This window comes from Astatotilapia calliptera, chromosome 7, assembly GCF_964374335.1.
Source record: "Astatotilapia calliptera chromosome 7, fAstCal68.1, whole genome shotgun sequence".
Classification (NCBI taxonomy): Eukaryota; Metazoa; Chordata; class Actinopteri; order Cichliformes; family Cichlidae; genus Astatotilapia; species Astatotilapia calliptera.
In genome coordinates this window covers 63,607,339-63,620,192 of record NC_137428.1, presented here as the reverse complement: position 1 = coordinate 63,620,192, position 12,854 = coordinate 63,607,339, and the positions used below count along the sequence as shown (strand labels likewise).

General features: G+C 37.8%; 1 protein-coding gene across 4 annotated transcripts; it reads right to left on the bottom strand.

Moving 5' to 3' along the window:
• Positions 1 to 4,806: 4,806 nt before the first annotated feature.
• Positions 4,807 to 11,462, bottom strand: ehf (ets homologous factor). 4 transcript variants are annotated; one of them, XM_026176401.2, is made up of 9 exons: positions 11,261 to 11,462; positions 8,820 to 8,958; positions 8,196 to 8,453; positions 7,093 to 7,137; positions 6,916 to 6,960; positions 6,767 to 6,829; positions 6,639 to 6,683; positions 6,345 to 6,540; positions 4,807 to 5,530 (listed from the first exon to the last, which is right to left on the bottom strand). In XM_026176401.2, exons 2-9 carry the CDS (start codon positions 8,893 to 8,895, stop codon positions 5,431 to 5,433), a joined length of 828 nt encoding a protein of 275 aa, XP_026032186.1. In that variant the 5' UTR covers positions 8,896 to 8,958; positions 11,261 to 11,462; the 3' UTR covers positions 4,807 to 5,430. The 4 variants fall into 4 exon arrangements, with proteins under 4 accessions (XP_026032186.1, XP_026032188.1, XP_026032189.1 ...); XM_026176403.2 differs by having other exon boundaries at positions 6,916 to 6,957; positions 11,261 to 11,428; XM_026176404.2 differs by having other exon boundaries at positions 6,916 to 6,936; positions 11,261 to 11,428.
• Between the last annotated feature and the right edge of the window lie 1,392 nt (positions 11,463 to 12,854).

Sequence of the window (12,854 nt, the reverse complement as noted above, 5' to 3'; positions counted from 1 at the left end):
CCTTGTCAGGTCGTCTGTTGTTCACGCCATGTTCTCCATGCCATGTTTCTAGGTTTCATGTCCAGGTTTTTCCATGTTGTTTGTTTAGTTCTCCCAGTTTAGGTTAATGTTAGTTTTATTTCTGTTTGCCTTGCCCTTTATTTGTACCTTTTCTGCCAGCCTAATTAAACGGCTCGCTTTTTGTTGATACTCAAGTTTTGATCCAAGTTCCTTGGTGTCTGCATTTTGGGTCCACTCTTCACAATACATACAGTCTGCTTCTGCCAGACTGTAACAGAACAACCTGACCATGTTGGACCCAGCAGACATTTACTTCAGTAACTTTGTTGAATTTAAAATTCGTGTCACGCAACTTCGAGGACTCTGGATTATTTCCTGCGCAGGGAAGCAGGAGGAAGAGAAGGACTCCATTTGGGCCCAACCAGCTCGGATAGCAATGGCCAACCCAGGTTTTATGGACTACTTGCCTGTAGACTCTAAGAACTTTGTTTTTGCCACAATTGAGAAAGCCCCGGAGGTGAGCACAAGTGACACCATCGTCTCAGAACAGGACAATGTTTTAAGGGACTCCCTAGTTTCTGTATCTGTCCCTAGTGAACTATCCAAGGATGTGTATGATGTGACTGGTGAGAACGTTACAGATAACAAGGTGCCATCCACCATATTTAAACTGGCTAAACTACTTGGACTTACTGCCTCAGAGCTAATGGATCAAGTTAAGTTTTGTCTTCCACGGCCATTCATGTTTGAATCAGCTCACCATGGTGTGTGGGTTTTTTGTGTCGATATCCACTGAAACTGTTCATGTGACACCTCAAAAGACTGTTTTTCTGAGCCTGCATCCATGACTCCTGTCCCTGCTCCCAGGCCAGCTGAGGTTCTGCTAGTGAGCCCGTCCAGCCTTTTTCCTTGTGTTCAGGAAGCTCAGGAGAATTGGATCAGTTACCTTGTTGTCTGCCATTACTACAACCTCTACTTCAGTCATTAGCTCAGTCTCTAGCTCTGTCAGCTCTGCTACCTGCTCAGTTTTCAGCTTCAGCTTTGCCGTCGCCTGGTCCAGCTTCGGCTTCGCCGTGTCCAGCTTCAGCCTGGTCCAGCAAATTGCATTTAAAAAAAACCCCAAAAAAAACTGTTGCACAAATATTATATAGCCTAGGATTGATCTGTTTAGTATATTTATTTCACAGTTTTGACTGAATGGAAACATTTATGATTACACCAGAGTTTACGAAACTAACTTTTTGAAAACAATAGATTTTTGTAAAATGAAACCTGTCTAAAAAGAAAACAAGGCCAGAAAATGAGTAACTGTCAGATCTATCCGGAACTTTATTGTCATCTGTCATCAATCTCAGTTGTGCTGCTGATAACGAACTGTGTCCAAGACAGTATCATGAGTATTCTGGGGAAAAAAGAAAATACCAGTGTGGACATTTGATCCTGCAGTCTTTATTTTAATTTGATTTTTAAATGAAATGTAAAGATGGACACTCTTATTTAGCTGCTTTGGGTTTGCAGCAGTGGTAGAGCTGGTTTATATGCTTTTAATATTTTGATGTTCAAATTATTTTTGAACTTTGTTTTCACCTTTTATGCAAAAAATGTACACTTGACACTGACATTCTACCTGATTTTTTTTTTTTTTTTTTTTTTTGGGTTGAAACAAGGAAATTACAGCTTTAGTAATTGTCAAATGCAGACAAGGAAATCAACAGTAATGGGAACTCCAAAATCTTCAAAGGAAATTGGCTCCGTAACATACTGGAAACAAATAATTTGTGCATTTTCATGAATACTTCCTCATGTTTTTGGTTACAGCAAAAAATATGAACAAAGGTCATTTCTGAATTATTTTTTGTTTAATGCAAATGCAGAAGAAAAACCAAAATACTTTCTTCGTTCTTCACAAGTACTTTAAATGCTACTTTCCTTACCTATCATAAGACTATGATCTAGTGTGTCATTTTGTAATGGGTAATAAAATGCTAGATTGACCTCCCCATAACCCCAAAAAGCAAAGCTGCATCAGTAACAGAGCACTAATCTGTCCAACTCAGTGTTGGATTGGACGCCTCACAGGTCCATTTGAGTATGAGACAAAAATGATAAGAGGCCCAGATAAGCTGAGCCAGTGTATCCACTGAGAGAACACAATAGCCCCACTTATTGGCATGGGATGCAGACATAAAATCACATCTTGCTGTCTTCATGCCCATGCTTAGGCTATCTTTTATCACTTCCCTGTTCTTCCTCTTGCATCTATCTGATTGAATTAATGCTCTCCCTTTTTAAATAATAAAATACCCTTTGCTTGGTTTATTCAAATCAGAAAATCATTTTGTAACTATAAGAGATAAAGGTACTCGTGGGGAGGTATTGCATATGCTTTTTGGCCAAACAAAGGCAGCCATTGTCTAATAAATCAGAACAAGGAGGCCACTAGATAATTCTACCCCACGTAGAGTTTGTTGTCATCTTCCTAGACAATTGTCTGGACTGTTCTTATTATAATAGCATGTCTGTAAAAAAACAAAAAACTCACAAGAATTCAAAGTGCTAAAGTGAGGCACATGGATTAAATATCTCCTCAGGTGCAAATGTATTTTTTTCTTCCTTCCCAGATCTGTTACAACCGGTTTGGGTGCATGTTTGCCCGAATGCTTTCGTTACCAGCACTCGATAACTTAGAATCAAGTCCTGTAAATACATGTCACGCTGGTTTAACGGTGCTCTCTTGAATTCGTCAGATATGCTGTCTTGTCATATGTGCAGCTTGCTTCTGGGAGCCATTTCGGTCACATACAGCACTATTCGTGTCACAGTATCAGAAGTATGTAAAGCTATGATTTGTGATCACTGGGCAGTGGTCTGTTAGGAAAATCATGCTCATGTTTGCAGAGGTTACGTGAGTCTAACATTTGCATAACTGCTCAATCATCTTCAGTGACTCACATCAAAGTTTTGTCTTATCACAGCTCACAGCAGTGATATAATATGCTTAATATTATTACAAAGTCAAACTAAGGCTAAATGTGAGCTGTTGATGTATTCCTGTGCTTCTGGTCATTACATTCATTAATTTCTCGATTCATCTCTTTGTAATACAGTATATCAGCGTTCATGTGCAATGAGCCTTAGTTTGCCTTAAACCACTCACTGGTATGGTATCATGGGCAAATGCAGTAATGGTTACATAATACACAATTCAATATCTGCCTTGGTGTTTGCTTGACAGTTGGACTTTTCGCCATGAGTATCCAAAGCATTAGTTTTGTTAGTTAATTTTGAAATTTTCTTGTCACATAAACAGCACAGATTAATTTCATTATCATTTCTTTCTTCTTTAATTATATGTGTCTTATTTGTTAGAAGTAAATTTTAGGAAGTTCACAACGGATGCTACGACACAAAGCTGCTTTTAGAAAAATTATGTTAACTGATTTTGACACTTGATTTTAGACTTTTTTTTTTAACCATAGTTGACATTTTCCATTTTTCTTTTACTATTTAAGGATCATGTACAATCTAACTTTATATACATCGAGCCTTAAATACAACTAGGTTTGATTTTGTATACATTTCAAATGTATGTATGGATCGTAACAAGATCAGCTCCAGAGAAACTATAGAGTGTGATTTGTTGATAATAGCTCTGAAAAGAAACAATGGGATTTGATGAATAAACACTTCAGTTTGAATTACATTACTTCATGTAATACAACAATCGGACAATCACTAGCTATTATTTCAGTCCAATCAGGAAGATTCTGTTTGTACCACTTTACATTAATTCATTCACCCATCCTTGAAACGCCTCTACTCAGATATGTTTTTTCACCAATAAGGAGTGTTCTGTTTAGCTTTCATGCATTCCATCAGTTCTGATCACAACCTATTGACAATTTTGCTTTAAGAACAGGCCATGTTTTGTCTTTCAGTGTACAACATGCAATTATTGCCTTATGATGCATACGTATGAGACAGAATAGTGACTAAACTGAAAACAATGCAGTGTGGCGCAGTGCGAAAGTGCAAAAGATAACGACTGAACGTGGTGTCAGTCATCAATATGTAAAGAAGGCTTGCATAAGCCAGATAAATCAAATTTGAAGATTAGCAATGGATTTGCTTGCAAATGCAAGTCAAAGAAGGCAGTTTTTTACTGGCACTGCCTTTATCTTGCTGGCCATCAAGGCCCTCTCATTTGTCTGCTGCCTGCAGGAACCAGCTTGGCAGCTACAGCACACAGTGGCAAACAATTAACTGTGTGGCATTTCACACTGTCATGATAAAGCAGTAACTATCTTTAAGTGCATGGCTTTTCAGAGTCAAGCTTGTAACAGATTTAGTGGGAACAAGGCTTTCACTTGTGGATCTAAACAGCACTCTGTAGCTCATCAATATTGTTCAAGTTTGGGCAAGAATAGCTGCAGTTTGCATATTAGACTGAAGCCAAATGCTAAATTAATTGCAAGTGTCTAATGCTGACTCATATAACTAAAATTCTTGAATTAAGCCTCAGGTCCTGGGCCTTTTATATTTGGAATTTGATTGTTCTCCCTGTGCTCCCGAGGTTCACTCTGGCTTCCCAAAGACATGCTCGTTTGCTGGTGATTCTAAATTGGCCGTAGGTGTGAATGCTAGTGTGATTGTCCAGAGTATCTGCTCTCGCCTAATGACAGCTGGGACCGGCTCCAGTCCCTGACACCCTGAACTGAATAAGCAGTTAAAAAAAAATGGATGGATGGATTTCAGTTTCTTAATTTACATTCAGATCTTACACATGGAATTCATGAAAATAAAGAGTTTTATAAAATAAAAACAGTTACAAGCTTTATTTGTAATATCAACAAACATTTACACACTTTCTGGACAGTTCAATGGATGTAAAGTATGAAATAGTACAAACCATATTGTCACATTGTAAATATTTCTAGTTCATCACTAGTTTATGTATTCAGTGCTGTGCTTTGGCCTTATTATTTTCTTACTATTGTTTTTTTTTTTTTTTTTTGGTTGGTTGGTTGGTTTTTAAGCAGTGAACAATCATCCTTTCGTAAGTACACTTCACAGTATCAGTGTCAAAACACGCTACATACATTTCTTTGCCACATGTATTTTGAATGTGTTATCGACATGTGCTCTTTTGGTACTTGGAAAAAGTATCTGTTTGAAAAGAAACATCTGAAAACTCTTTAAAAAATTGGTTATTATAATTTTTTCATCTTTTTAAAGCAAGATTTTAAGGTTTGACTGCTATTAAGGCACAGTAAAGAATATTTCAGTGCAGTATCACAACATAGTTATAAATTGAAATAAAATAAAAAAACAGGAAGAAAAACAGTTTAGACATCATCAAAAACAGTCAATGCAAACTATAATAAAGCATTAAGCACACAACACCAAATAAAACATAAATTAATGAAACCGTCACTTGTCCGACTCTCTCCACCCTCTTGCATTTCTTCCAAACTTATAAACCAGCCTGCGGCCATCTACTCGTTCTAGGATTTCTCTTTTGTAGTAATATCTGTAAGACAGAACGGACAAATCAAGTAATTTTAGATTATGAAAAACATATGTATAAAAAAAGTCTTGCATATTTCACTTAGTTGGATTGACTGAATTAAGTAAAGTTTTACTGCTGTTTGTGTTTCACTCCACTTTCCCCCAGTCAGTTCAAAATAATCCGCAGTACTTTCTGATGACGTTTGCATTTCAACTGACAGTTGAAATGCAAAAGATTCTTTGCGTTCTTATCTGCCATTTGCTGGAAATGCCAGGAAACTTACTGACAATTCAGGTTCTATCACATCACAGTTTACAGGTTACTTGTTCTTAACTTTCTGTTTAGAAAAAGACTGGCAACTTCATACATATACTCGCTTGTGCTACTTTAGCTTTGTGCTTGCATTTCAGACAGAGTTTAAATTCTTGCACCCCATTAATTTAAAAAAATAACTCCTACACCAGTTTGTTCACACCTATTTACGCATTTAATATTCTCCATAACCTATTTAGAATTCAGCAGTCTACAGTATTGTGTCATTCTTTCATCAAATCAACTAACAGAACAAAGAGGTACTAAAAAGAAAACAACCTGTCGTTAAGGTAAGAGTCAGTTACACAAAGAGATGAATTAATGCATCAAATAGAAGCACAAAGTACACGTTTTCATCTTTATTCATGGTCATTCAAACAAAAGTTATTGTTTTCTGTTGCTGACAGCACCAATCTGAGAAAAACAACATCCCAACGTCTTAATCGTGATTGTGTGTTCATGGTATGCAAACATAAGGTTTATATTTTAATAAATAATGTAAGAGAGCTGTGAGGGGTTGTACCTCATTGCACGGCTTAGTTTCTCGTAAGTCATGCTGCTGTTATTTTTCTTCTTGCCCCATAATTGTGCCACTGCCTCTGACTTCAGGAAACGAAAAATACCCTCTGTCCGATCCTCCCACTTGATCAGTCCTGGGTTTCGCTCTGGATTCAGTAGAATGTCCCTGATAAACTCCCACAAATGGGTCCCCCTTGGGTCTTTGGTAAAAACAACAAAAGAGTAGATAGTGGTTGTTTAATAAACATCAAAATTACATAAAAGGCATTAGTTTAAAAAGATTTTTTCTATTACTTACTGTGTTTTTTGACTGGATGTGGACGGGTGAAAGATCGTTTGATGTCTGGGAAAGAGATTATTCATTGTGAAACATAATTTTCAGTTACACAGTTTGTTGCTCTCTATATAGTACAAATAAATCTTCACCTGGACTAGGAGCCCTGGGAGAGGCAACAGGTGCAAGGGGGTGAACCGAGGGGTCATAGATTTCTAAATAAAAAAGAAGTCAGGTCAGTATTTTTTGTCTGCGATGAATAAAACTTGAATAGACAATAGCAGAAATATCACAGCAGTACCTCCAGGTGGATAGCTGACATCTGGAAATGGACAAGAGAAGTCTACTGTGAAAGAAATAGGTAGGAGGCAGGCTTAATTAGGGCAATAACACAATGAGTACAATGAACAGGAAAATGTATTCATTATAATGCTGATGTTTGTGTTTTTGGCTAACATTTTGTGTGAAGGACTCTTACATTCAGGTTTGCTTTCCATTTGCCCTATATCCACGTGGTACTGGCCTGTGCAGAGATAAAGATGGAAAAATAAATGAAATAAGATAAGATAAGATAAGATAACCTTTATTAGTCCCACACGTGGGAAATTTGTTATATAATATAAATATAAGCATAAATTGCAAATTAATATTTAAGTCAGTACATTCACTATTTTCAAAATGGCTGGTATTGAGGGATTGGTCAACAAATTACTTTCTGCACTCCTCTCTCCCATTTCCCGGCTGTCTCAGTAGAAATGGGAAAAGCAACAGTGAAGCACCGACACACCTTTTTTGATCAAAAAAAGTAGTAACATCAGAAATGTATTCTAAATTCCAATAACCACCAATGACTTCAAACTCATATAGCAATAACACCCTGTGATCACAATCAGTGTGAGAACAATATTTGATGTATTAAAATGTGACACCTTATCTCAAGAAACTGAGCAGGTTTCTTACAGTTGGTTACAACAATAGCAGAACTGTTCTCTTGGTTCAGTTTACTTCGAAATTCTTTTTAACCTCAGGGTTAAACCTGTTGTGCAAGATCTATTGGTGCTACTCTTGAAAAGGTATTGGCTTTATTTGCTAGATAAAATATAGTCTGCTTGTGTAATTTACATAAATTTGTATTATTTTCTTTTCTTATTTAGCCACATGCTATACATACAGTTGCAACAGGTATAAGCCAAAAAATGAAGTATTAGGCCTAAGAAACAAAAAAGGCAAAGAAAAAAGAAAAACCTTTTGACTTTGTTTAAAAGCTCTAATTAAAAAACAATGGACGATCCAATTCTCAGCTTGTTTCTCAGCTTCACACCCCCTCTGTGCTTTGTTAGGAAACCCATTCTAGCAAGAGCAAACAACAAATCCATCATCTCCTTGGCTCTAAGCAATCCTTTGCCCCTCTACAGCAGCATGCTGTGCGACCCCCTGACCAGCTCTGCGATCCGTTCTCAACAACTCATCATCAAGACCTCGTTCCAGACACAACTCGGATCACCCAGCTTCTTTTTTATTGGCACTAATCATCTTCCTTTGCTGCCCCTTAAACCTCTCTCCCAGAGTTTTTAGACGTACCGCTCCACTTGAGCTCTGTGATGCTGTGGAAGAGAATGGGTCCCACGCTGCCAGCTGCACGGATGAAGTCCTGGTAGCTTAGGCTGCAAAGCTGATGGCCATCGATGTCAAAGTTTTGGAATGGGATGCTGGAGGCATCAATTTGGTGCATGTCCATAATTTGCTGCAGCCATTCCCACACTTGGTACTTACTCCAGAACTGAGGCTGGGACTCATGAGGCCACAGACGGCTCGTGTAACCAGCCATCACCAATGAACCTGCAGGCACAGACATAATTGCTCTTTTCTTAGACTTAACAGTGACTTCATTTAGTTTCATTGTAAAGGTGTATCTGATGAGGGAAGCATGACTCCCACAAGCAAAGGTATTTGTCAACAATTAAATAGCAAATTCATTTACTGTAACACTATTTCTCAGCTGGGTATGTCTAATTCACGCCTTGTGTTTCAGAGCTCTGGGCTCTCCAGGTGAACAATACATTAGCTGCTAATTGTTGAATTATTTACATTTTGAATTGCAGCTTTGTAACCATTGAGTGAACTGGAGTCTTCAGAATATAAGAGTAGGAATAAAAATACAGTAGGCCTCATTCTGATTGTGTCAATGTGTGCAATAATCCTCACCATCAGGATAGGGGTTAGCAGGGCCCCAGGCACTGGTCACCTGGCTGTCGAGGGTTGTGGATGTAGTTACACTCATACTGCTACTTCTATGCTCAGATGTACCATGGCCCAGGGGCTGAGGCAGGAGGGTAGTACTTTACTGTATAGACAGAGTCAAAAATAATCTGTCACTCATGTATGCACACATACTCGCATAGATAAAGGTAAAGAAAATTGAGCTTTTGACCTCGATGATGACATTCCATATTAAAAGATTATGTATACATCTCATGCATGACTGAATCTACTTTATTTACGCACAACAGATTCACAGGATGTCAGCACAGACGCTGTCCTCTTTACATTGCATCAAAGCTAAAGTAACGTGCTAATAATGCAGACAGCAAATGCTGCAGCTGCTGCTTCACATATCTGATGTAGCAGTATTCAGTGTATTCGAGCTAACTGCCATCTGGAAAGTAGCTGCTCTGGAAATGTTTTCCCTTATTTTTACATTCTTCTTGCTGTTATTGTGGTAACCACAGGTGTCAGAATTTCAGCAAAAAAAATCAAACACAGGTCTGATTGTTTGTTACCATCAAAGTGTGGTCACAAACTTATTCCGTGTCAGCACAGGTGGCAGGTTGGGCATGTTGTGTACTCGTTATGAAGAAAGGGTCTGTTGGGTTTTGTATTTTAATCAAGGTCTAATCTATTTGTTTTTACCCAGCTTAAAACATGAATTTTATTTGTTCTTCAGTGGTGTAATCATATTTTTGGTTTGCTTGTAGCATCATCCTTGAAGAAGTAAAGTAGCAGAAGACTAACAGAAAGGTACACTCCGCTTAATCATTAGATGCACTTAAAGTACAGCAGCTTATGTCGCCATTGAGTTGATGTTTATTAGCGTAATATCGACTCACTGAGGATTCGTTATTCACAGGTGCAGTTACTTTTGAAGGGTGAGCTGTTCACATATAAAAAATAAATAAAGACATGTTTCAAATGTAACCACAAGTATATTTGCATTCCATGTAAATAAAGTCAGTGTGAATTTCAGCACCTCCACTGTTTTGGTAGCACAAGTGTTGCATGTGCACAATAGCTTAGTCATATCTTCGATGGTCCAATGCCAGCATCTGGTTTTCTGTTACTGTTGCACTGAAATTCCCCTTGAATGCTCAGAACATAAGGCAGACATAGAAATCCAAACGTCCAGCTAATACTGCTGTTGTTAAAAGAAATAAAGTGTTGTCTGTATATGTAAAGTTTTGGGACGATCATTTATTATTTTTCTTAAAATCTTCTTTAAATCTGTATCTGCCCAAAATGACAAGAAGAGCTGCTTAGGTGTGAGTGCTGTTATTCTAAATTTTTCTGACTTACTAGATGATAATGAAACTATGAAAGGCTAGCAGATGAGATACCCGTTTTAAATGGCTACACATTAAACAGTGTAATACACAGTACTCTGACCGTTCCATAGAAAAACTTGGCTGCAGTTTTATGGTAGGTTATAAACAAAATAGCTCCAAGCCATGTCACACATTTCTTCAGTAAACACTGAGTCGCCAGTATAACACATCTGCATACAGTTAGAGAAATTTATCACTTTAAAGACCTAGCAAAACAGTTTTATAGCAAACAAAAGCCAAGATTTATGAATTCGATTTCTACAGAAGATAAGGTATACATTCGTCAAATCAAAGCAGAACATCTCATCAGCTGCCAATCAGCCCAAATCTCTTATGTGTTTATCTTCAATCTATGAGTACTACGAGTGCCAAGCACGTATCTTAACAAGAGAGTAGTTTCTGCAACAGAAAGTTGTTTCTGTCAATACAACGCGCACGCAGCAATTCAAGTCACAGTCATGAATCAATATGCTGTCGGCCAAGTCACAGAGAACAATCATTGCACTGGATATGTCATGATGCAAGGACACAAGCAGCAGTTGAAGAATAAGTTAACATGAACATTTTGTCTGCTCTTGACAAGACTGGCTGCTTTCCCTTTAAGTCAGAGCTAAAGCCTTGTGGTAGCACTGAAACATAACTGAAAGTAACTTGGTGGACTTTTAAAAATCTTATTTGTCTTTATTCTTAATTTTGCATTTAATTTTTATTTAAGTTAACTTCAAAGAGGAACCTCTTAAAGTTTAAGTTTTGTGAATTACACAATACAGCTTTCAGTGTCTTTAAAATTGACGATGTCCTGTATGACTGAAACAAATAATGTAGCCAATGCATAGCTAAAAATTACAGTAACAAGAGACAAACTGTGAAATGAAAATACCACATGCACAGCCAACCTGACTAAAACAAGGTAAAACATCAGCATATTAAAGCATATTGAGAATTCTTATTAGGATTTTGTACACTTAGTACACTTTGAGCCTTCGGGTTAATTATACTGCAACCAGTCATTAGTGCTGATTATCCAGAACCAGTGTGACAGCCTACCAGAGCAGTAGAATGGAGTCTGACCAGACCTGTTAGAGGTCTCGCGAAGATCCGCTTTCAGCAGTCTCCTGAGATTCCGACACCGTAGTTTACTAGAGTGTAAAGTCAGATAAGGTGAGTCCTTTTGCTAACGAAAGCTTAGAATTAACAGAAGCATGTAGAAACTGCAGGTGCTGCCCCACCACAATGGGTTTTTTATCCTGTTAACTTCCTTATCCCACTCCAATTGGCTACCTGTTCATGCTCATACCAGATAGGTATTTGCATAATGCACACCCACACACAGAAACATAAAACAGATCCACACACACACCTGACAAAACTTTTTATTATCTCTGTTGGCAGCATTTCCTCTCACGGAGTCAAGCACACAAACGCAAGCTCACTCACGCAGTTTAGCTTACACTTATGAGGAAACATATACACAGATACACATACAATAGACCACAAAGTTTAAATCCTCAAAGTTCATGTGGTTTCTTAAAATAGTGTTTAACCTTAGAGAAACTTCCCTCTGTGCTATTATGCAGGAAAACAGTTGCTTGCTTTATTTCATCATGATGAACGAGGTGCTGACAGTTTGGTAGGAGGGCCTGAGAGAATGTGTTCCTTTTACTCTTTTAAAGTTGCTGGAACTGACAAAGAAACATTAGTAACTGTGTGCCTGAAAAGACTGTAATAAAATGGGGTTATGGGGGTTAGACGTTTATAAATGTCTATAATTTTACACTGTGGCCTCTTTCACCTTTGAATTTGCATATTAAATTTGTCTCTGAGTGATGATCACTATTAGGGTGAGCTTGTTTCAGACTGACTCAGAGCAATGCGGGGCTTCACCATGTTGCAATCACATCCAACTTTGATCGTCTAGTAAACATACTAGCTAACAACATGCAGGGATCCACAGGTGTCTGAGTAAAGAGTGACAAATGCCAATTAGTTCCGGTATGTGTCCCAAAAATTCCAGTCAGTATCACAGCACTGTGACAACAGTGAGCCTCTTTAATGTGAATTATTTGCCAGTATGCTCCCTGCAGGTATTATGTATTTCCCTGTTGCAACATTTACAAAATTTCCTTTTGAAAAATGTGTCAAACAAGACTTAACTAAAAATGTGAAATACTGTTAGATGGAAAGCGTAAAATCTTGTGTCTAATTGAATGAGCCCTTGTACACTAGGAGAATGTATGGCAGTGGATCTGTTTGGTGTTTTCAAATTCCTCAAAACATGTTTGTCCTGTTTAGCTATTTTTTCCACTTGACATCAAACATGAGCGGAGCAGGTATTTCCAAAAAGACAACTGTAGTGTTCAAACAGCATACGTGCACAAGTTAGTGTGTCAAAAAAAACAAAAGCAACAAAAACCATTTTTACTGAACGTTGTCACCATTTATATCTGCTGTTGGCCCATACTGACAAAGATCAGAGGAAGTTCAAAAAGTCTATTTTTACTTGACGCCAATTAGAGTTTGGGCAAATTGTAACATCTTTGATCTGAGATCTAAATCGGATCTATAGCATTGTACTGTTACAATACCTCTTGGGACCAGAGGCACTCACAGTATCATGCTGATAATTGAAGTGACTTTGAGC

Excerpts from the sequence above, each read along its gene's own strand:
- ehf (XM_026176401.2), bottom strand. The coding sequence starts at position 8,895 with ATGAGTGTAACTACATCCACAACCCTCGACAGCCAGGTGACCAGTGCC. Across the intron at positions 7,138-8,195 it reads CACAGAGCTCAAGTGGAGCG|GCCAGTACCACGTGGATATA; the intron begins GTACGTCTAAAA and ends ATCTCTGCACAG. Across the intron at positions 6,541-6,638 it reads ACATCCAGTCAAAAAACACA|ACCCAAGGGGGACCCATTTG; the intron begins GTAAGTAATAGA and ends TTTTTACCAAAG.